General features: G+C 36.8%; 1 protein-coding gene across 1 annotated transcript; it reads left to right on the top strand.

Annotated features, from left to right (window-relative positions):
• Nucleotides 1-6,587: 6,587 nt before the first annotated feature.
• Nucleotides 6,588-23,776, top strand: tkta (transketolase a). Its single transcript, XM_034306267.2, has 14 exons — nucleotides 6,588-6,811; nucleotides 8,093-8,210; nucleotides 9,271-9,384; nucleotides 10,422-10,519; nucleotides 11,850-12,041; nucleotides 12,536-12,654; nucleotides 13,380-13,573; nucleotides 13,818-13,982; nucleotides 16,111-16,267; nucleotides 17,380-17,510; nucleotides 18,146-18,229; nucleotides 18,735-18,828; nucleotides 20,601-20,723; nucleotides 22,646-23,776. Exons 1-14 carry the CDS (start codon nucleotides 6,705-6,707, stop codon nucleotides 22,831-22,833), a joined length of 1,884 nt encoding a protein of 627 aa, XP_034162158.2. The 5' UTR covers nucleotides 6,588-6,704; the 3' UTR covers nucleotides 22,834-23,776.
• The last annotated feature ends 884 nt before the right edge of the window (nucleotides 23,777-24,660 follow it).

The following is a 24,660-nucleotide window of genomic DNA, read 5'->3' on the forward strand; positions in this document are numbered from 1 at the left end:
TGCTGTTAATTGATTATCTCCCTTTATGTCTATTTTTGGCCAGCTAAATTACAAATAGCATTCTGTGATTATGATGCATATTTTGATTTTGTACACAAATGCCAGCAGGGAAATGGGATGCAATAAGAAACCTGAACCATGCAATTCAGATTTGGTTATAATGGAAATTTCACTAAAGTAACCAAGAGCAGCTTTAAAGTGCTATACTCGTTTGGAAGCTTGAATGCATCTTATGGGCAGCTCTGTTCCCCCACGCCTTTTTTTTTCTTCATTTGAAGGTTATTATAGGGGGAAAAACATATCTGTTTGGCCAAAAAAAAGAAAAGAAAAAAAAGGGTAAACATTTTTTCACATAGCCCAATTGTAGTCGATCAAATATGACACTTTTGGTGTCCAGCTTTTGTTTCTTTACTTAGACATTCAGCTACATGGTGAAATATTGTTGAGGTTTGTAGATACAGTTTATAGTCATTGCACTACTTAAGATTTAAATGTGGATTAGCTACATTAGCTTCATAATTTCAGTGCAACACAATCAATGCAAATGTGCTGGGTGACTGACTACATTTGAGTAAAGAAATGCTTTAGATATGATCCATCTTTTTTTATGTTAATTATATTGTCCCACCTCATGAATGTTTTTCCCTCAACCTTTCCATTTTGTTCATCTTGTTATTTCCTGTCTTTTTTTTTCTTTTTTTCAGAAAATGTAGAAGCAATTATTGCATCCTAGAACAGCAATCTCAGAATTCTGCTAAAATGCATGTTACTAGAGTATGCGCTAATGTAGAGATCACTTGTCATTATCCTTTTTGAAGTTCTTTGACAGGTCTGTTCAGCTAATTCAGTGTACAATAAAACTGTTCTGTTACCTCTCCTGATCATGTTTTGCAAAGTAGCATATTTTTAATGACATTTCCCACATGTACAGTTGAAATGCAGTAATAAATGAGTTGATTGCGATGACTCTGTATTGTTAACATCACGTATGTTCAAAACTGACACAGGGAACAGTGTCCATTATGTTTAGGCAGTGTGTACTTGTATGTGTGTAGCTTTTAATTCATGGAGCCAAATATAATGAATTTGGAACTTCACAATGCTTCCCTTAAACCATCTGATTTGAATCCTTCATCACTTGATGAAGGTGTGCCTGTGAAATGAATTACATTTTATTTCCACAGAACTCCAATAGACATTGTCACAAAGCAGCTTTACATAAATTATTATTAGATCCCTAATGAGCGAGCCAGAGGTGACATGAAGAAGAAATCTTGAGAGGACCCATACTCACAAGGAAGCCCACCTCTTCTGGGTGACACTTGATAGTGATATTATAAATCATTACAGTATATATGTGTAGATTAGTAAAGTCACATGGTGTGTTGAGGATGTTCAGTATGAGCATATTATGAATTATAGTCCTGGGATGAGCACAGGACAGTCTAATAACTGTAGTTTAATTACAGAGCATGTCTAAAATTAAATCAATTCTGTCTCCTCAAGCAGAACTCGGAGACAGGAAGGCATCACCATAGCTTACACATTGCTATTGTACACCCAAACACATGTTCCTCAAAAACCTAAGCTCACTTGTCTTTGGTCCAAGTGGTTTGGTACATTTAACTGGAATTCGCACTCATTACAATCTCAATACAAGCACAGGACACCTGTCCAACTAGATGGCTCAGAGACTTTATGTATGTTGTCCTTGTGTCTTGAAGGATGGTGAGGTGCTTAAAGGCAGGGGTATCCTGGGGATTGGTAGCTCAGTGATTAAGGTGTTGGTCTAGTAATTGGAAGGTTGTGAGTTCAAATCCCAACACTGTCAAGCTGTTACTGCAGGGCTCTTGAGCAAGGCCTTTAACCCTTAGCTGTTCAGCTGTATAAGCTCTGGATAAGGGGGCCTGCCAAATAAGGGCGTCTTCCCAAATTGCTGGTATGGATGCAGATTTTCTTTCCAATCAAGCAGGAGACAAACACCTGATTCTACCTGTTTACTCAGTTGATCTTGGCTTTCAATAGACTATTAGGTGTGGCTTCTGCTTGTTTGGAATGAAAACCTGGACCCACACTAGCCCCTTCTTGAAAAGACTGGACACCCCTGCTTGAAGGGAATGTAGTACAGAGGTACTGTGTAGATAGTAGGGGGCTAGTTCATTTTAGTTTTATAGGAAAGTATCAGTGTTTTAAATCTGATGGGGGCAGCTACAGGAAGCCAGTGAAGGGAACACAGCAATGGGGTAATGAGGAAGTACTTTAGGAACCTTTACTGCTTCTTGCTGTATGCTTGGTTGGGAGTGTGATCTTGAAGTCTCAGTACTGATAGCTAAAGCAGCAGAGTTAGATTTGGTTAATGGCCTGGGATGCAGTGGGTAGCATTGCTGCCTGACAGCTCCAGGGTCCCTGATTCAATCCTGAGCTCAGGTTCCTAAGCTCAGACTTCCTCCCAACTCCCAAAATCATGCAGGTAGGTGGATGGTTAATGTGTGGAGGTGTTAATGGTACCCTGTGAGGGACTGGCATCCTATCTGGGTTCAATTCTCCCCACTTTTACCCAGTGTTACTAGGATAGGCTCCAGATCCACCAGCCTGAACAGAGGAAGGAGGCCTGTTTATTTAAAGGGGTCTCTGTTGCGTGTATAGAGGCATGAGTATATATGCATTTTCTATGAAAATTCAAATAAACTGTTTATTTCCTTAAGTAAATTCTGTGTTTGTGTCTCATTCTTGGACTGGAACAAGCAGAAACACCATACTATCCATCAACCACTAAGAATAAATTTCATTATAAATGCTTGCTGTATTTTAGGAATATTAAAACATACAGTTGCTGATTCATAATTGGAGATTGAGCAAAAATGTTATTTTCAATAGACAAAATAATGCAAAGTTCAGAAACCTACGTGGCCAAGAATTGTGTCCATTATTATTGTATAAAAAGTCTACAGCTGCGAGACAATATTCAGCTAAGAAAAGCTTCCAAACACGACAACATGAAAAGTGCACACTGTAAGCCCAGCTTAACAAATATTGATAATCAGATAGCATTTCAGTGGGCTTGCAGCATGATTTCAATGATCCTGTCCTGAATCATGACTGTATGTAATATTTGATCTCATTCCTCTGTTTACTGAAAGGAAAACTGTGCAAACACAGTGGTTGATTGGTAAGGCTTAGAGAACATTTTGTTTCACAGTCAATCGTTATTAGCTTAGGTCTATTCATAGCGCTATCATTCGTTTCTCTGTTTCTGCCACAACCCTAACCAGGATAAAACAGTTACTGAAGATGAATGAATAGTTCATTCAATATTCTTTTTGAATATTCTTACTCAATATTTTGGCAGCAGCAGTATTTCAACATTCTAGCTTATTATCTTACAAATTTGACTTTTTATCTCAATATTGACTTTTTGCCTCAAAATTCTGACTTATAATTTTGACTTATCTCAAAATCTTGACTTTGTATCTCAAAATTTTGAGTAATTATCTCAAGATTTGAATGTTTTCTCAATTTTCTGACTTCTGACATATTTCAAAATTCTGACATCTCAAAATTATCTTATTCCTTCTTATTTTGACATATTATGATGATAGGTCTATGCAAATAATGTGTCTGTTTAGAAAGATAACCTAAATAGCTCACCTAGTTTAATATCTAACATAACTAGCTGCTCAAATTATATATCAAATGGTGAATTCATATTTATAGTACCTGCTTTTCCTGTTACACATGCATGCTTGCTATATGGCAAGTAAACAAAGTAACAAATCCTCATTACTTAGCTACATCACTCCACTCCTATTGCCTGTGTGAATGGAAGGTAAAGGCAAATATTCAATATCTTAAGTTAAGATAAGATAGAAAAATATTTGGCAGTTAAGAAAGTCTAAAAATAATAAAACAATATTTTGGTATAGCAAGTGAAGAATTTGACATAATTTAACATAATATTGCAATAATGTCTGCAAGAATACAAGTCTAAATTATGTGATAAGTCATAATTTTGAGATAATGTGTGAGAATTTAGAGGTAATAAGTCATAACTTTGAAGCAATAAGTCATAATTTTGAGGTAATAAGTCAGAATTACGAGGTAATATGTCCGAACTTTGAAGCAATAAGTCAGAAGTTTGAGGTAATAAGTCAGAATGACAAGGTAATATGTGAGAATTTTGAGGTAATAAGTCAGAATTTTGAGGTAAAAAGTCAGAATTACAAGGTAATATGTGAGAATTTTGAGGTAATAAGTCAGAATTTTGAGGTAAAAAGTCAGAATTACAAGGTAATACTGTATGTGAGAATTTTGAGGTAATATGTGAGAATTTTCAGAAAAGGCACAGTTAGTGTTGCTGCCAAAATAAGAAAAAATATGTCATGCAATTTTTTTTTTCTACCTGGTGGAATGGGTTTCACACCCTTGCCGTTGGTGTGAGTGTGCCTTCAGAGCCAGCTGCTAGGTTAACAGTGTCAAGGTAAGTAACCTTTGAGGTCAGGTATGAGTGCATATGAATTAGCATTTGGCAATTAGTCACACTGTACCACTTTTTTTTTAGTTATGAATGCACTTTTTTTTTTACAATTATTTGTACAATTATACAAAATAATATGTATCAACATGAATTTGTGTGTGCATGGTGTCCTGTATGGACTGGTGTCCCATTCAGGGTATATTCCTGCCTCAGGACCAGTGTTCCAGGGACAGGTTCCTGATACTGCAACCCTGACCAGAATAATGTGGTTACTGAAAGGGAGTGAGTCAGTTATATGTTATATGGTATATATGTTATTGCATATGTCATCTTATTGTGGCACCTGTTTCTCCTGTCCTGCTTTAAACGTCCTACATCTTGCATTTGGCCGATGTAAAATCAGAAGAGACTGATGCATATTTTCATGTCCCCTGTCAACCCATCTATCCATTTTCCATACCACTTATCCTACACAGGGTTGCTGGGGGAGCCTGGAGCCTATCCCAGGGAGCTCAGAGCACAATCTATAACAGCAGAATTTAAAAAAAAAAAAGTGAAATCTTTGTCTAAGTTCTGTCAGATTAAGCCTTTTAACCCTTTCATCCATAAATTATTTAGACGCATATCCAGATTCGTTTATATTTTCTGTTTTTTTTTTTTTTAACTTAAAATTGCATGATGTATGAATTTTGGTTCTGTCTAAGTGTTACTTACGTTAAAAAGTAAATAATTTGTCCATGAGTTTAAAAAAAAGGCTAAAATAGTATGCCTGAAATAATAATAATAATTATAATAATAATAATATAATCTTCCAATGTCCAAAATTTTTAACATTTAGGTCTTAAAATATATAATGTTCATAATATTACTGTTAACGCAAGGAGGTAAAAAAAAAAAAACATCTTCCCAAAATCACTATTTTAAAAATAAACAAGCAAAATTTTTTTTTTTCATTTTTCTGTTATTTATTTTTTTAATTTTATGTAGAAAGTTTGAAAGATTGAAAATGATAAATAGTCTAGAGAGCTACAGAAGTTTATGTTCATTTACAATAATGATCTCAAGTGATTTAGAGTTGATTTACAGTTGGAGTCATAAGTTATATACACCTTGCAGAATCTACAAAATGTTAATAATTTAAAAAAAAAAAAAGAGGGATCATAAAAATTGCATTTTGTTTTTAATTTGCGTAATAACAATTTATTATGTTAAATAACAATTATGTTAAAAAACAAAATGCAATCATAAAAAAAAATTTAAATTGACTGTCCATGAGTGTGGACATTCTATTCAAACGTGTATAACAGAGATAATGCAGAATAATTGACCTTAAAGGGATACTTCACGCAAAAATGAAAATTCTGTCATCAACTGTAAACAGTGCAGGGCTTCCAGGTCCGGTTGTATCGTGAGAACGTCCACTCTTGCGTCAACACAACACACATTCATCATGGTCCTCTCGTGAACGCGTGTCAGAGATCTATGCGGAAGTGAAGATATTTTGTGAATAAAGACTTTATTTAATTTTTTTTACACACACGTATTCGTATCGCTTCTTAAAATTGGAATTAATCCACTGGAGTCACATGGATTACTTTTACGATGCTTTTATGAACTTTTTAGAGCTTGAAAGTTTTGGTTACATGCACTGTCAATGGAGGGACAGAAATCTCCCAGGTTTCATTAAAAATATCTTCATTTGTGTTCCGAAGATGAACGCAAGTCTTATGGGTATGGAACGACATGAGGGTGAGTAACTGATGACAGGATTTTCATTTCTGGGTGAACTATCCCTTTAAGATAGGTCAGTTATTCTGCATGATCTCTGTTATACACTTTTGAATAACAAGAAGAGCAACTTGCATCAAAGCTGCTAAAACTGAAGTTAAGATGCTTGTGAGACTTCAGTGCAGCATGGTCTAATTTCTCAGACTTTACAGACACACTCAGACATTGCACTTCTTATTTCTGTGATGTCTAATAGCTGATTTCATGTTTAATAGTGATATTGAAATGAAGTCCTGCTCTCTGCCTCAGTCTATCTCTCTACCCACGCCCACGCCCACCTCTCTCTCTCTCTCTCTCTCACACACACACACACACACACTCCTGCATATAAATACATGCACACACAGTGCAGCGCGTGCCACCCACCTACCTCTTCTTCTTCTTCTTCTTCATTCAGTTTTCCACGCTTTTCATCACATAGGTTTATACACAGGACGTCATCATGGAGGACTATCACAAACCCGATAAACACACACTGCAAGAGCTGAGAAACAGCGCGAACCGACTCCGAATCAATTCCATAAAAGCGACCACTGCAGCCGGCAGCGGGTAAGAGACACACACACACACACACACACACACACTCTCTCTCTCTCTCTCTCTCTCTCTCCACACTGAGATACACTTACTGAAGATGCTCCAGAAGTCATTACTCTGCTTCCTATGGAGTTTCAGCATGAAATTCCGTAGTTAATAAAAAATAATAATAAAAAACATTATCTCTAAACTCCTAATGTGGCTCAGCATGACGCATGACTTTGTTTGCTGTGAGAGTTGTGTTGTGAGTTTGTTGTGTTGTGAGTTTAGGAAAGGTTGTGTGCTGCCACTGTACAGTATTAGAGTCCAAGTTATCTTAATGGCATGACATTTGTTTTTAAGTCTTTTAGATAGTCTAGCTTACTTACTCTGAAGTTCTAATATATTCTCAACAAACATAATTCTAATGGCATGCTACTATTATTAGAGTTTATTTATTTATTATTTTTTTTAATTATAACAGTCTTGCTATAAGAACAGCTATTCATACAGACAGACTTTTATGGAAAATGCACAACAGAGTGAGTTATTATTAACTAACAATAAAATATTCTTAAATTTTTTTTTCTCCTCAAATGATGTGCAGTCTGAAAGGTAATTTCCATATATTTATATATATATATATATATATATATATATATATATATATATAAACTTCTCAAACACACACACACACACACACACACACACACACATATATATATATATATATATATATATATATATATATATATATATATATATATATATATGTGTGTGTGTGTGTGTGTGTGTGTGTTTATATGATTATGTATATATAACTTTGTTGTAACATCTCCTTCACTCATGATAGGATTGTTTTAAGCCTAGATATTTAGGACTAGTTAATATTCATGTTTATATTTTTGCACAGAGAAACTTTTACCACAATAAGGCTGACTAGTATCAACATATTTTAGTAAATTTTGCTAATGCTTATCAAATCATTGGCATTTCAAATTTCCGTAGTGTGTGTGAGCATGTGTGCGATTGCCCTGTGATAGGTTGGCACCCCGTACATGGTGTCCCCTGCCCTGTGCCCCGAGTTCCCTGGGATAGGCTCCAGGCTCCCCCGCGACCCTGTGTAGAATTAGCGGTACAGAGAATGGATGTATGGATGGAATCCATTTCCAGATGGTTGCATTTATGTGACTTTACTGTATGTTTGTGTGTTATGTGTTTGCACGCCTTTTTATTTGCGGTATGTCAAAGTGTAAAGCTGTGTGAGTCTGAATAGTATCCTTGTGTAATCTTTGCACATTGTCTGTTCTGCAGGCACCCAACATCATGTTGCAGTGCAGCAGAGATCATGTCTGTGCTGTTCTTTCACACCATGAAATACAGACCTGATGACCCTCGCAATCCCAGCTACGACCGCTTTGTTCTGTCCAAGGTAACAGACACATTGCTTTGCTGTAGCTAATAGATGTATATATATTAACATTGTATAGAACACCAAGTTCAATTCACACAGACTCAAAATACACAAAAAAACCCTTATCAGTTGAATAAACCTCTCACTTTGATAACCTAGTTTCCAACACAATGAGCAGTCTGAGCAGTGCCAGATGATAGGGTCTGATAGGGTTGCGTCACATTGTGTGCGTGAAAGTTAACACTTATCCAGACCAGTTAAGGCAGATTGCATGGGTTTGAGAAGTTTTCCTTATCAGTTTTTGATTAGCTGCATTCTTTTGAATGAAAATAGATTAGATATGTGGTGCAGACAATCATCACAGAATGTCAACATCACAGAATGTCATGATATATAGACTCATGACAATTGAGTTGAAATTGTGACAATTTATTTTCAGTTCAGTTTAAATAACTTGCTGTCGCTTAAAATTTTATTTAAAACAGATGTTACTGCCAGAGCAAGGAGGATGAGGCATGGACCCAACCATAACAATTAGACAATACATGATTTATTATATAATCTGACAATCCTTATAATAATCTAACATATCCTTCCCAACCATGTTATTAGGAACATCTGCATCTGCTCATTCAGACAATTATCCAATCAGCCAATCATGTTGCAGAAGGTACAGGTCAAGTGCTTCAGTTAATGTTCACATCAAACATCAGAATGGGGTAAAAACATGATCTCAATGACTTTGGGTTTCAAGCTGACATCAACGATAGCTCAAATAAGCACACTTTACAACCGTGGTGAGCAGAAAAGCATCTCAGAACACACAACAAACCTTGAGGCAGATGGGCTACAACAGCAGAAGTCCACATCAGGTTCCACTCCTGTTCCACTTCTCTGCGGTTGTAAAGTGTGCTTATTTGAGTTACTGTAGCCTTGACCTGCATCAGCATGATTTTATGCATTGTACATACAATTACATATACCAATATGTACTATATCGTTGTGGAAAAACATTGATAGTCTATATTACATATCATCTGGGCTTTGTGAGTTAACTTTGTGTGTGTATGTATTTAAGGGTCATGCTGCTCCTGTGCTCTATGCTGCCTGGGCAGAAGCAGGTTACATCCAAGAGAGCAAGCTGCTTGGCCTCCGAAAGATTGACTCCATCCTGGAGGGCCACCCAGTTCCAGTAAGCAAATACATATAGAGGAAATTCCCCAATAGACTGTTTTTTTCTAGCTAATGTAATATGATTGAGATTTAAATAAGCACTTCCCCACAAAATACAGTAATGTTACTTATGATACAAGAAGTCTAGAAAGCACCACATAGACTTATGCTCCTTGGTTCCTATTAGCTTTAGGGTGTCATGATCATTTTCTATTTATTTTGATTTAACTGTAACTCTGCATCTAATTATAAGTGTAAGCGTAACTTAGTAAACATCCACAAATAAAATTTAATTGTCAATAAAACTTTATGTAGAAAGAGGACATAACATTCAACAACACTGTAGACAATTGGGACATTTGATACAGAAAGTGAATGAACTTTGGGGGTTCATGGGAAGGACATTGAAGAAAAGAAAAAGAAGAGAATGAATAGACAGTGAATCGTGATGGAGGGACAAAAAGATGTTCAGCCCTTCTGTTCAGAGATGTTTATTTAACTTTTATGGAAGGAGTCTCGAGTGTCAGTGATTTGTAATAGTTAGTAAGTTCTCACCACGGGAAAGTCTTCATTAGAGAGAAATTTCCACATTGCGGTTTCTCAGTAACATGACAAGCTGAAGTTTTATTAAAGAGAGCGAAAGAAAGAGAAGCTGGTGAGGGAACCACTGTTCATTGTTATTATGTAAGTGATAACAGGAACTAACTTGTCTCATGAACATTCCACAACAAGAACTAGAAACTGGTAAAAAGTATGATGTGTCACAAATTTTTTAATAGAAAATTCATCATTGGTATCATTGGCAAATTGCAGTGGTATAAGAGGAACAAAAACACATTATGCAGAATGATCTATTGTGTTATTTAAAATTTAGGATATTCTCATGCCAAATTGCACATTTGTGTTTCAGATTTTTGATGTTATATTGGAACGTATGTAATCTCACATTCATCATTATAGAACGTGGTAATATTAAACCATGAAAATTGTTGGAGGGTGTAGTTTTGGCCAAATGTGTATCTGTGTTCTTTTTTTTTTTTTTTTTTTTTTAATTAGAAACAGCAGTTTGTGGACGTGGCCACAGGTTCTCTTGGGCAAGGACTTGGCGCTGCATGTGGGATGGCCTATACTGGAAAATACTTTGACAAGGCGAGGTATAAAACAAAATACATAAAAGTACTGCTAATGCTAGTTTATGTTCAGGGACTATACATTAATAAACATGAACCATATTTGCAAGTAATTCAGTATAGCTGCAGAGATGATTAAACCTTTTCACTCAATCTTGATGTGAACTTATTGTGCTATGTGCTTTTTTGCATTTGCTTCCTTGTCTCTCTCCATATGGCCTTCCTTTCTGTATATCTGCATTCTGTCAATTCCTCGGCTGTAATAAGATCCTGCCCACCCCTGCACTCTTTCTCTGGCTGGCTGTCATTCTCACTACTGCCATCTTTTCTCCTTCTTCATCATCCCTCATCAGTTTGTCGATTTATTCTTTCCATCTTTGGTTTCCCTTGAACCCTGGCCACCCCCAAAGTTCATTCACAAGTAGCTCTTTTTGCGTCAGATATTCTAATTGTCTACAGTGATGTTGAATGTGATGGTCAAGATTAAGATTGATTTTCCGACATCACTAAAGTACAGCTCAAACCACCACCATAACTATAACCATATCTGATACCATCTGATATACTATACCACTATACTAGATATACTATATATACATACTACAGTTTATTATCTATAGGACTACATAGTCAGTGCTTAGGTAGTCTGCTTAAATGTTATTCACTTACTCATTTTACATGTACACAATCAAATCAGTAAGCTGTGTTCAGCTTTTGGGTGTGTACGATCTTGCCAGGTGTGTTTGTGTTGGAGTGGAGTCAGCCTTTTCTTTTCATGGCATGTGTGGAATGCGTATGATAATGCTCACTGTTCAGTCTAATCACACTACATTAATACAAACATGTCTATTTGACTGGAAATATGTCTGAGCCATTTAGCATCTAAAAAGAGTGCGTGTGTGTGTGTGTGTATTTGTGAGAGAGAGAGAAAGAGAGAGAGAGGGTGTCATTCTTTTGAAATTCATTGAAAAGAATTTCATTTAAAACCATTCAACTATGATAATTCCAAAGCATCTCATTTCTTTCTTTCTTTCTTTCTTTCTTTCTTGTTGCCTCCTTAAAACACTTTAAAACCTATATATATCATATATATATGAATTATATGAATATATGAATCATTCACTTTTAGTATCTAAAATGAACTTATGCTTTTAATGACATTTGAAATGAATTGTGTGTAGCATTTTCTTCACATTATACGTTATTCTAAAGTTGGTTATTAATGCAGGCTGCTAATTTGTTGCTCTGTGAAACTGTAAAATACATGTATACAATACACAAATACATTCCCAGCATTTTGGATTGAATCTATTTATTTCTTTTTATTTCCTTCTCCATCTTTCTGGTGGTGTAGTTACCGTGTGTACTGCTTACTGGGTGATGGTGAGCTGTCTGAGGGCTCAGTGTGGGAGGCTATGGCCTTTGCTTCCTTCTATCAGTTGAACAACTTGGTGGCTATTCTGGACATCAACCGCCTTGGCCAGAGCGACCCTGCACCCCTGCAGCACCATGTGGGGAAGTACAAGAAACGCTGCAAGGCCTTCGGGTGAGTGCGTACATGCGTGTTTGTGCATGGTGCTGTGTGATAGGTTGGTGTGCCATCCAGTGTGTATTTCCACTCCACTTCCATTGTGCCTGGGAAAAGCTCCAGATCCACTGTGACTAAAGACACTTTATACATGTGGCTAGTAATAGAAAAATAATAAAATAATAACACAATGCATCTCACATTCCTTATACTCCCAGGACACATTGGCAGGTACAGATTTACATTCCTCACTCTCATAACTACACACCTTTCCTTTTAGTTTCAGTTTTTCTGTGTTGTTTATTTGAGCTTAATTTTTTATATATGGTTAATGGTTGCTTTTATTGCTTTTCTTTTCCATCTTTTGTTCCATTTTCCTCAGTATTTTGTTGTCATGAATTTGTGTATGTTATATTTAACTTGGACACAGGAAACATATACTAATGATAGTGGTAGACTCTGCAATATTCACACCTTATTCCCTGTATGTGTGTGTGTGTGTGTGTGTGTAGATGGCATACTGTCATTGTGGATGGCCACAGTGTGGAGGAGCTGTGTAAGGTTCTGTCTGAACGCCATGAGCAGCCCACTGCCATTGTTGCCCAAACCATTAAGGGCAAAGGCATTCCAGGTACAATACACACACACACACACACACACACACACACACACACTGGAAAAACACAACATTATCCATCAACTTCTCATGTCCTTCCTGCACTGCTGTAATAGTTACTGTACTCTATATACACTACATCAGTAGTACAGTATGTAGAAAATAGATATAATTAGGTATGTACATTATTGATCCATTGTTCATCCAGAAAATTTACAAAATCTACACTTCTGAATACACAGGCTTATTGAGTCACAATTAAATCCTTACAAATTGCATGTGAGTACACAGCACTTACACATCGCTTGTTAATTGTGCGGAAACCAACAGGCTGTGTGTTAATCACTGGTGTCTCTATCATGTTGTTTTAGATCTACATTGTCTCACTTGACCTGCTCAATTCCATTATATTCTTATAGCACTTTTAACAATTGCCACAAAGCAGATTTATAGAAATCCAGATGTAGATGTAGCTCCCTAATGAGCAAACCGGAGACATCTAATGAGCTCTGTTTATGATATGAGAAAGAAACCATGAGAGGAACTAGACTCAAAAAAGAGAACCCACTCTCTTCTTGGTGACATTGGATAGTGGGATTTTGATCTGTACAGTATATAGACTTATATAGAAAAAAGGCAAATAATGTTGACCCACTGACCTGTTAAACACCTTCAACTTTGCACTCTGGCTGCGTTCCAAGCAAATCTGTAGGTGTGTGTGTGTGTTTTGTGTATTATAGCCACAGAGGATAAGATGGGTTGGCATGGTAAACCCCTGCCTAAGGACATGGCTGAGAGTGTAATAAAGGATCTACAAAGTCAGATTACGAGTGGCAGCAAGCTGTCTCCTCTTACACCAACTGAAGACGCACCTCCCGTCAGCCTGAAAAACATCCACATGCCCAGTGAACCCAGCTACAAACTCGGAGAGAAGGTACAGCCAAGAAACCCCGATATTAAGCTGGTGTTAACTCAGCAGGCTTTATAGACAAACCTCTTCACATTTTCTATTGGCACAAATAAATCTAACTACTTTAGTGACACATTTTATGTGTATACCTGAACACTGCAGAAATTCCACACCCTATTCCTTCTCTTGGCATCAAGGATTTGCAGATCCACATGAATAAATACTAACAGAAGGTTGCTGAAAGGACTGTGGCTTAATTGTCTTTCAGATCGCTACAAGGAAGGCCTATGGACTGGCTCTTGCAAAACTCGGCCGTTCCAACGAGCGCATTGTTGTCATGGACGCGGACACAAAGAATTCCACCTTTTCTGAGATCTACAAGAATGAATTTCCTCACCGCTATGTGGAGTGCTACATCGCAGAGCAGAATATGGTACATGACTACAGAAACTTCATTTCAAATTCTCATAATTACTCATGTAAACAAACAAGAGTAAAATCTGAAGTACAGCTTCAGATTCTTCCCTCAAAAAACTCTTAAATTTAGTTAAAAGTACATGTTTTAAATGTTTTTTCTGCCTCAAATCACACACTGAATTTAGCTACTGATAGTAAATTAGTGTCTCTTTCACCATGAGAAAACATGAGCTAAGGCTAACTAACACCTTTATTTCGAATCTCTCAAATGTTAGCTAGCAAGGTTGTGTGTAAATGTTTGCCAAAGCCAAACTGAATTAATATTTACACCAGATTTACAAAAGTTTTGTAAATTGCTAATTTTCTTAATATTTGTGGTATAAATTGTGTTATGTTGATAAATAACAATCACCTATAAATTACTGGGCTTGTGCATGCCTCAGCTTGGTGACGCCCAGAAAACTCCATAAAAAGCCAAATGCACAGAGCGGAAAGCGAAAAATGGCCAAAAAAAGAAGAATTTCTCTGAGGCAGAAGTTGACTCACATCTATGAGAATAAAAAGAGTATTTAGCAGCGTGTCCAGCAGAGTCACAGCACCTGGAAAGACCAAAATATGGAGAGAAATTACAGGCGAATTCGGTGTCGTCCATCCAGCGCAATATAAGCAAAACTGATTAAAAAATGTATTACTGCATTAGTTCATGAGTACTACATTTTTGTGTAAATGCTCATAAATCCATTCATATCCAGCTTGATAAATGAGACCAGATGTCTCTGACAGTACAAATTAGCTGCATGCTAATAGCTAGCTGTCACAATACAACCTTGATAAATACAATCTGTAGATCAACTCCTTGAAGCTGTCTGTGTAAAATAGTTACCTTATGACTATGCATATATATGATTATAGAGAAATTTGGTGTTTAAAACTGTAGTGAGTGGAAAGTAAGGGTGGACGATATGACCAAAATATCAAGCCACGATATGGGAAGACACTCCTACCATACATGTTATGCATTACGATATATATATATAAATGATAATATATTGAAATGAGAAAAAAAATGCAGTTTTAAAGATTTAGTACAAAATCTTAACAGCTGCTTCCAGCCAGTTTGTAATTATTAAAAAAATTAATTAAAAGATATCATGATATCTCAGAAGAGTGTATTGTGACCTATTTTATCAATATGGATATTAGAATATGGATATTAGATTCTCACCCAGCCCTAGTAGAAAGTAGAGATGATTCTTTTGAAATATAAGTAAAAGACAAAAGTTTTAGGTGAAAGAAAAACTCAAGTAAAGTAAAGATACCAGATTAAGTACAGTATCAGAGTAATTGTACTTTGTTTGTACATTGTTACCTCCCATCTCTGACCTTACAATGACATTTAAGAAGCTTAATACTATTGTTTTATTCAGTCATAATTCGTGAAATGTACTAAATGCATCACTCTTAAACAAGAATTCAGATCAAGAATTTCTGACAATCGTTAGCACATTTAATGAGCTCTGTTTAAGGCTCTTGGGCATGTAAGCTGCACAACGGTAGGCCACAGCTGATTATCAACGTCTTATGTTCTTTTAGCAAAAGCTGAGGCTTATTATATAGTACCTACAGGTACTATAAGGCAGTGCAAAATGATTCTTTTATTATAAGAGTGAGGAATGGAAGTGTGGTCTTGCGGAGGTTAAACATTAAAGCGTCTTCAGCGTGTTCAGCATGGCATTGCATGTGTGCTTCATTGCCTCAGTCAATACAGTAAGCTGGTAAAAACAGGTAGCTGCTGTGGAGCCATAGAAGAGGAAAGTGTTTTAAAGGAAGTAGCAGTATTGCTGAAATATTACACAGCCAATGGCAACCACTGAGGAGTAGTTGCGCATGTTTGTGTTTTGCAAATTTCTTAAGGCAACAGTAACATTAAGCTTGCAGCATTAGATGTAGATGCGTACTGCATTAATTGAAGCCACTGACAGACAAAACAGCTCTGGATTTATATAGTTCTCTTTTAATCTCTCAATATTAAACCAGTGCAGTTCTAGTAGGATGTGCAGGGACTCATGGAGATCTGGTTGCGTGCCTGTATGAAATGAACTGCTCTGAGTAATACTGTGTTGCTTCTGTGTGTTTTTTTTCAGGTGAGTGTAGCAGTCGGCTGTGCAGCTCGAGACCGCAACGTTGTTTTTGCCTCCACGTTTGCCACATTCTTCACTCGAGCCTATGACCAGTTGCGCATGGCTGCCATCTCGGAGAGCAACATCAACCTCTGCGGCTCACACTGTGGCGTTTCCATCGGTTAGTGTTCGCTGACCCCTGACCTCTGAACTTTTATTTTTTACATTATTGTGAACTATGCGAGTAACAAAACACCTAAGTGTGTGTGTGGTTATAGGAAACTAACCAATGACAGGGTGGTGTGATGCAGCCCAACACAAAGCAGAGTTACTATAACCACCTGATTCTCACCGAGCTCTGTTAAATAATGTTAAATAAATTAGGTTTTTTACAGAACGCTTCCCCATGTTATCCCCAGTGATAACAAGTTTTTTTTTTATTAATTTATCATTAGATTATTGTGGAGCAGCAACCATAAAAGTTGCTGTGAACAAGTTACTATACAAATGATACGTATTAGAGCGTGTGCATTAATATAAACCTGTGATTAATCTTACAGACTGCACTACTCTTAGAGGTGTTGTTATAGAAAATTAATCAACACCTTCTGATCAATAAGATTTGAGAATTCAGCCATGCTCTGGTATGAAGTGCTGAAATCCTTAGATTCTTATATGTTTACAGAAGGATGCATGTTTAATACCAGAACACATTACTAAGTAAGAATGCACATTTTTGTATATGTAGCCTTCTATGGTGATAATCACAGTGCATTTCAATCCCATAAACAACTCTGATGCACTTCTTCAAACCTGACCCTTAATGAGCAACATTCATGGGTCAGTTTGCAGAAGCCAAATTCCGCTACATGCTCCTTTCGTGTTAGCAAATATTTTCTTTTGTGACAGTTCTTCTTTCCTTGTTCACTTCCTTCTGGTTAGTTTCCTCACATCTTCCTCTTTGTTTTAACCATACTTGCAATCCCCTATGGCATCAATATTGTTGCTTCTTGTTGAGAAACTCATCTTATGCTAATACAAACAATTATTTTGCGCCAGCTCTTTAAACCTTTCTAGCACTAGCACTGTTCAGAAAGTTAATGCGTTGCTGGCCATTTATGCCAACATCACAGTGCAGACTAAATTGATCACTTTCTACATTTCTACTATATCAGTGTAGAAATACTGACATATTACATACCACCCGGGTTTTGTGTGTTGACTTTACCACTGACTTTATGGTGTTAATTCTTTATGTGTGTGTGTGTGTGTGTGTGTGTGATGATATTTCAGGAGAGGATGGTCCCTCTCAGATGGCACTGGAAGACTTGGCGATGTTTAGAGCCATTCCCACAGCCACTGTGTTCTACCCGAGTGATGCCGTGTCCACTGAGAAAGCAGTGGAGCTGGCTGCTAACACGAAGGTTCTCACAATTCTCTCCGAAGCCACAATATGCTAAACGTGTTTTACAGAGGGCTTGAAATTAACACCTGCTCCCCTGCCAAACGCAGGATAAAATTTGCAACTGGCAAGCAACTGTACATTTCTGATTATAAAAAAGCCAGTAATATTGAAATAAAAAACGTGTAGTGTGTCTTTGTGCACACATTGTTCACTCAGCTTGAACACTTTTGTCATGGTTTATTTATTATTTATTGTCACCTTGCAGAAGCTTAATTAGGCCAAATGTGGAGACGTTAACGCTGGTATGAACTGACAGCATCCACTGAAACAAGTGCAAAGGGGAAAGAAGGAGAAAAAAACCCCACAGATGCTCAAATAAAAAAGGAATGAATTGTCTGCTTGTTTCAGTGAAACAGAATAAATGAGTGATTAATGAATTTATTTGTATGTTTTATCATGTATGCAGTTACATTTGCCCTTTTATTTTGAGTGATTTTGTGGCAAATCCTGATCCTGGCTCCTAAATTTAGAAAACAATTAGTTACAGTGACTATTGAACTTCTTATTTCTTATAAGATTGTTCTTACAGAACAGTCTTAGTTTCAAGCCCTGGTTTCACTGTACGCACTTTAACCTTAATACTCCTTTTCATAGGGTATTTGCTTCATCCGAACCAGTCGCCCTGAAAATCCTGTAATCTACAACAGCAATGAAGAGTTCCGTGTAGGCCAGGCGAAGGTGTGTTGCTAAAAATTCTATCCTCTGTCAGTCAATGAACATACAGTTTCAGCAAATGTTTATTTCAGCAGCTGGTCAAGTACACACACACACACACACACACAGACCCATGACTATAACAGGCAGGAAATGTCCGTTCTTATACTATTTTCTCTTAGTCCATGTCTGACACATGAGAAAGATTTATCGTAGTTTAGATGAATATCACTGGAAACAACGTATAACAGAATGTTGTTCTACATTTACAGTAGTGGTTTAATAGCTTGAGTTTATGGTCTAAAAGAAAAAAAGTCTAATAGTGCACCTCCTATTCCTAACTGTATTTGTATCTGTTTAGAATACATTATCTGTTCAATCTAAATAATGTATTCCTATCTGGTTCCATCCTACATTTACAGACAGAACACAACAGACACTAACACCATGTATCAGACATTAATAGATTAAAGGTTTGTCTTGGTGATGACGAATAAGTTCTATCACATGTTGTGGTGTTTGCATGCAGGTTGTGTACAAGACTAGCAACGACCAGGTCACTGTGATTGGAGCTGCTGTAACTCTGCACGAGGCTCTTGATGCAGCTGAGCAGCTGAAGAAAGGTACAGCACGCAGAAATGAGCCAAATACATACAGCACCTGTAAATACCCAAGTGCACCTGTAAATGTGTGACAAAGCTCTTCTTACTATGAGACAGATTGGTACTCTTTAGTGATATCAAGAGGAATTACAGCTATATACTAGATATTATGAGCAGTAAGCTCAGTGAGAGTTTCAAACGCAGGTCCTTTATCCAGAGCCCTCACTGTGGTGTTGTGCTCACTGGCAGTGTTTAAAACTCTGATAGCATCCATTCATTCTGGAATGATGTCAATATGAGAAGGGAATGTGAGGGTTGTAAAAAGTTTGTTCACTTCCACTGAAAACTTTTTCAGTTGTCACCAATTAACCCCTGGACAGGTTGATATAAAACTTATAAATAACAAAAGTACATTTCATTGCAGTTTTTAAACAAAGTAGGCTTAAATACAGTGTCTGCTCTCTGAAACATTTTAGATCTTATTTAACATTAAATTAATAACAAAAGTTTCTCATAAGATGCCAGTTTTCATGCAAGAGTACTCTGTGTGTAAGCTTCTGTCCTGAATTACTTTTTTTACACGTATCCTCAGGGTTATGGCTGATAAAACTCTCACTTCTGAATGATAATTACATTATCATGAGATGAGCTAGTTTCCACGGGGTTGTTTTTCTTACAAACCCGCCTGTTTGCATCACACATGGCCATATTTTCTTTTATGTGCATTAGTGCTTTGAATATAGAAAACATTATTGGATCATTTATGATTACATTTCTTTATTTGGCAGCATTTAACATGAGATGATTACCTCAGCGCTACAACTGCTCATTGATTTATTTCTAGAAAACGCATAATATTATGCTGTATCTGAATTTAAAGTGTCTGTACCTGTAGCTGTCATTATAATAACCCCGTAATAAGCCAATAAGCCTGCAGGATTGTGCTCTTCTAATCTGGGAAGCGTTTAATAAGCATGCTAGCGAGTAGCAGTGTAATGTAAGAAGGAGCATCAGCCTGTAAATCTCTCTAAATCACTTAATTGACTATTTGGACAGGATTCAGGTTATCAGACCACTGCAGAGTTGGTCAAAAACAGTAGGTAATTTGGTCAGTAATTTCTTAGAATAAGAGGGAAAATAAGCACAAAATAAAATAGGAAAGAATAAAAGCACAACATGAGACAGAGTAACAGTGCCTGCATGTGCTGTTTTCCCAACAATATTACATTTTATGTATGCAGGCACTTTGCTCCAGAAAAACAGAACAGAAGTCGTTCTGTTGACTAATGGTCTTGAGTCCACATTGGTGCCATTGAAGAAGCCATTTGGAATCTCACTGACTGTAATGATGTAAAAAAAATCAATTTCAGAAAATAATTCAATATGCATGTATGTGTTTGGGGCTCAGATTTGGCATGGCTATAAACCCCGCCCCTTCATGCTGTGGAACCAATAATGGTATCTATCATCAATCAATGTCATTACCCGAAATGTAATTACTCAAAACAGTGTGTAGGAAGAGTATATTGATTGGGTAATATTATTATAGATTTTGGAGTTGTGTGCCCTGTGATAAACTGGCATTAAGGGTGTATTATTGTCCTTCAACTAGTGTTCCTGGGATACACTCCGTATCCACTATGACCCTGACCAGGATAAAGTGCTTACTAAAGATGAATGCATGAATGAATGAATTTTCAAGTTTTGTAATCTAGTGACATTATCTGTAATCTAGTGACATTATTATTATTATTATTATGTAATCTAGTGACATTATTATTTTGTCTTCTCAGAGGGCATTAACATTCGAGTGATTGACTTATTCACTATTAAACCCCTGGACTCAAAGACAATTATTGAAAATGCCCGGGCCACAGGGGGTCGCATCATCACTGTAGAGGATCACTACCATGAAGGTGAGTGTTATAAAATGTTAATAGAGATATATCACGAGCCTTTAGGTCTAACCATGGCCCCTTAAACTCTCAGATTATTATTAATCTTAAAGCATATTATACAGTAACTACTATGAGTTATTTGGTTGACACAGAAAAATGTGTATTTACTGGATGCATAAGACTGGATGAGACTTTAATTTTTTTTTGGTATGTATGTGCAAATGCACGTGGAACACAATTATGAATTTTCGTGCATATGTGAGGACAAGTCTGAATAGGGAAGTTGAGCGGAGAGTGAGAGAAAGGAGGGGTAGGCTGTGTCCTGTAGGCTTACACTGACCTACAAAACTGCCTCATAAATAATTTGTAAATATATTAATGGCCATTGGGGTGTTTAGACATGTTCAGTCATATAGTGTAGTTGTGTGTGTGTGGTGTCCTAGCTCCTGCAAGCACTTTTATCAGTATCAGCAGAAATTTAGAAAAGCCCTTGGGAATGATTTGTAGCAGAGATCAAGAAATTCAGTGGTTAAATGCAGCTTTTTAAATGATTGCTCTCCCATTCTTTCCTCTCCATTTTATCATACACTATATGGCCAAAGGTTTGTGGACACCTGACCATCACACCCGTATGTGCTTGTTGAAAATCCCATTACAGATTTAATCCCCCTGTGCTGTTATATTAACTTCCACTCTTCTGGGAAGGCTTTCCAGTAGATTTTGGAGCATGGCTATGGGGATTTGTCCATTCAGTCACAAGAGCATTAGTAATGTCAGACACTGATATCTGGTGAGGAGGTCTGGGGTGCAGTCAGCGTTCCAGTTCGTCCCAAAGGTGTTCAGTGGGGTTGAGGTCAGGGCTCTGTGCAGGACACTCGAGTTCTTCCATTCCATCTTGGAAAACCATGTTTTCATGGAGCTTGCTTTGTGCACAGGGGCATTGTCATGCTGGAGCAGGTTTGGGGAAGAACCACATATTGGTGTGATGGTCAGGTGTCCACATACTTTTGGCCATATAGTGTAAGTAAGAAAGGATAGAGAGAAAATTAAGATGAGGGAGTGACCATGCCTATTTAGTCACCATTAGAGGTGCCTCTACACCAATACAGCGTTTCAAGAAGGACAGACTGTAAAGTTGTGTGTGTAGGAGAGAGTGTTGTGTGAATGATACAAATGCTTTTACCCATATACTATATATCCACACCACTTCAGATAACAAAAAAGTGCTCGAGTACTTACAGACTCTGGCTTTTAGTATGTACAGAAAGTGAAAAAGCATTGAATGAAACAGTATTCTGTTCATATGTGATAATACAGGTTGTGTGTTTCTTAAATAGTACTTATGTGACACAAACTCACTGGGTAAAAGCAATTAAGCATTAATGATCTGATTCATGATTCATGACCATTTATGAAGCTTCTTAGTGACAAAAGACAAAACAATAAATAGTTATTATTATAAAGTTTATTATGGTTTATTATTATGGGTTATGAGAGGAGATAGAACGTTATAATACTACGGTCACAAAAAGTAAATACACAAATTGGTTAACATTTTAACATAATATCAACAATATCCCTAAGCAAAGATGTCTAATACTTCTAATACAAAATGCACTAATAATGAGAGCTAATAAATTAATTATGCTAACTTAGCAGCTTTTATTTGTTTTTAGAGCATTCTTTCATGAATGACTGAAATAGTGAAATATTATTAAATATTTTTATGTTCATTTTATATAATTTTAATATTGCACTGACTTATTTTCATTCTTTCTTTTTTTTGGATTAAAATATAGGCATGTCATAACAGATGTAAAAATAAGTAGGCACTTTCAAGCATCTGTTTTTATTTTTCCAGGTTTTTTGTTGGTTTTGGGAGACAATAACTCCTCCATGTTGTTTACATCAGGTGTTGATTATGATGTGTGATTGCGCAGGTGGTCTGGGAGAGGCCGTTTGTTCAGCAGTGGTGAATGAATACGACTTCACCGTGCAGCGCCTTGCTGTGTCTCATGTGCCACACAGCGGGAAACCCAGAGAGCTGCTCAAACTGTTCAATATCGACTGCGACGCCATTGTTCAGGCCGTGAAGAAGATAATCAATGATACTGCCAACAAGAAGTAACAAAGAATAAGCAGGGTCACGGAAACAAAATAGTGAGAGGAGAGAAAGAAAGAAACAGATGTTTAGTTGCTCTAAATCATGGAAACTGGATTTGTGTTATAATTATCTTCATCTTTTATGTTGAATGGTGTGAACTGGTGAAATAACAAACCTTACTAAAGTTCACGTTATATTACTTTAATCAGCTGGACATCAAGACAATCTGGTGCTTTTTGTCAATAAATATGACTACGAATTGCGTACTTTCACATAAAAGAGGCGTTTGACTGGCATTTCAAACAGCCGACCACGTTTACTCTCCACCGTTTCAAACAAATGTTTTGAATAACATTTAAAGATGTGATTCTGACAAAAAAATCCTTAGGTCCAGTGACTATATCTTGCTCCAAAAGCTCACTGAGACATAGTGTACAAGGTTTGCAACCTGTATATATAAGTGCATATGTATGAAAGTACAGGTAGCCAATCAGATTGCATCCTTGAAGATTCTAAAGCCCGTGGCCAGAAAAGTGTACAAAAGTTATCAGACGCTTAAGCTGAGTATGAGATTAACATTACACTGAAATCTATAGGTGTGAATTTATGATTAAATGAAACTTTTTTTATTGTTTACTGTCACTAGCATGGTTTTATCCTTTAACACTGGGTTGATCAACAATGTGAATTCTGATTTCACTCTCTACTGAACCTGAATCCATGAGAAATCAGTGTTGATGAAGCAATAAACGCATTGGGAAGCACACAACATAAACTCAAAGATCTTTTTTTTCAAAAGCTATTGAAGGAAAAAGCCATTTCATTTGGTAAAGTATTTAAGGTTTCATACTTTTTTCAGATTAAATATAATTTGAAATGAAAATATGAGACTATATTTAAATACCCTGAAGCAACTTTTTGCTAGTCTGCACTAGACTCCAGGATGAATAAACACCTGCTTCTGGTCTGTTTGTGGTGTGGTTTGATTTATTTCTGATTTATTTATTTATTTATTTATTTATTCTTGTGTACCATTGTATTCCGTGATTCATGAGATGTCAGAATATGAATCAAACTGAATGGTTTGATGAAGATGAAAAGGGTGTGAATCATATGCTATATCCTTCAGGGTATCTCAAGCCAGTCTTAAAATTATGAGAGATTTTGAACTGATGTGTTAGAACTAGACAATGCTCTCTTCCACCATCATCAAAACCTCAAAACAACTGAGGGAATATCTTTTAGAAGAATGGTGTTCATCTTCCAGAGAGTTGTAGAATCTGTGCCAAAAAGCATTGAAGCTGTTCTGGCAGGTGGTGGTGGCCATCTTCCTAAGACACTATGTCACCTATCTGTACTTGAGCATCATTGCTTAAAGCCAAAGTTTGACAAGCATTAATCAACAGCTGTGTCTTTATTTAATTGCCAACGTGTCACACTATCCCTTTAAGAACAGTGCTTTTGCTGAGTCATGTTGTCACACCTATCCCTCTACTAGAAGTTAATGTAAATGGTCAGCCAACTTGCTAAATCTTTAACCCTTCCTCTCATCTGGCTTGTTTCCTCACTACCACTAAAGTAAACTAAAGTGTGCCTTCGGTTTAGAACATGAGCTCAATGCTGGTAGAAGGCTTTTAATCAGATTGGCAAGGGGATTTATGTTCGGAGCCAAAGTAACGACATCAGGGGTGACTAAGCACATTTAGAGAACCTCAAGTTGGGAGCCAACAAGCCAAATAAGGCCATGTGTACGCTATACACTCTACGTACACACACACCGGCTTCCACACCGTTACTCATTCACTATTCACAGACAGCTAATTTTACTATCTTGACTAGTTTGCATTAACT

The sequence above is a fragment of the Pangasianodon hypophthalmus genome, chromosome 8 (genome assembly GCF_027358585.1).
Source record: "Pangasianodon hypophthalmus isolate fPanHyp1 chromosome 8, fPanHyp1.pri, whole genome shotgun sequence".
In the NCBI taxonomy this organism is placed as follows: Eukaryota; Metazoa; Chordata; class Actinopteri; order Siluriformes; family Pangasiidae; genus Pangasianodon; species Pangasianodon hypophthalmus.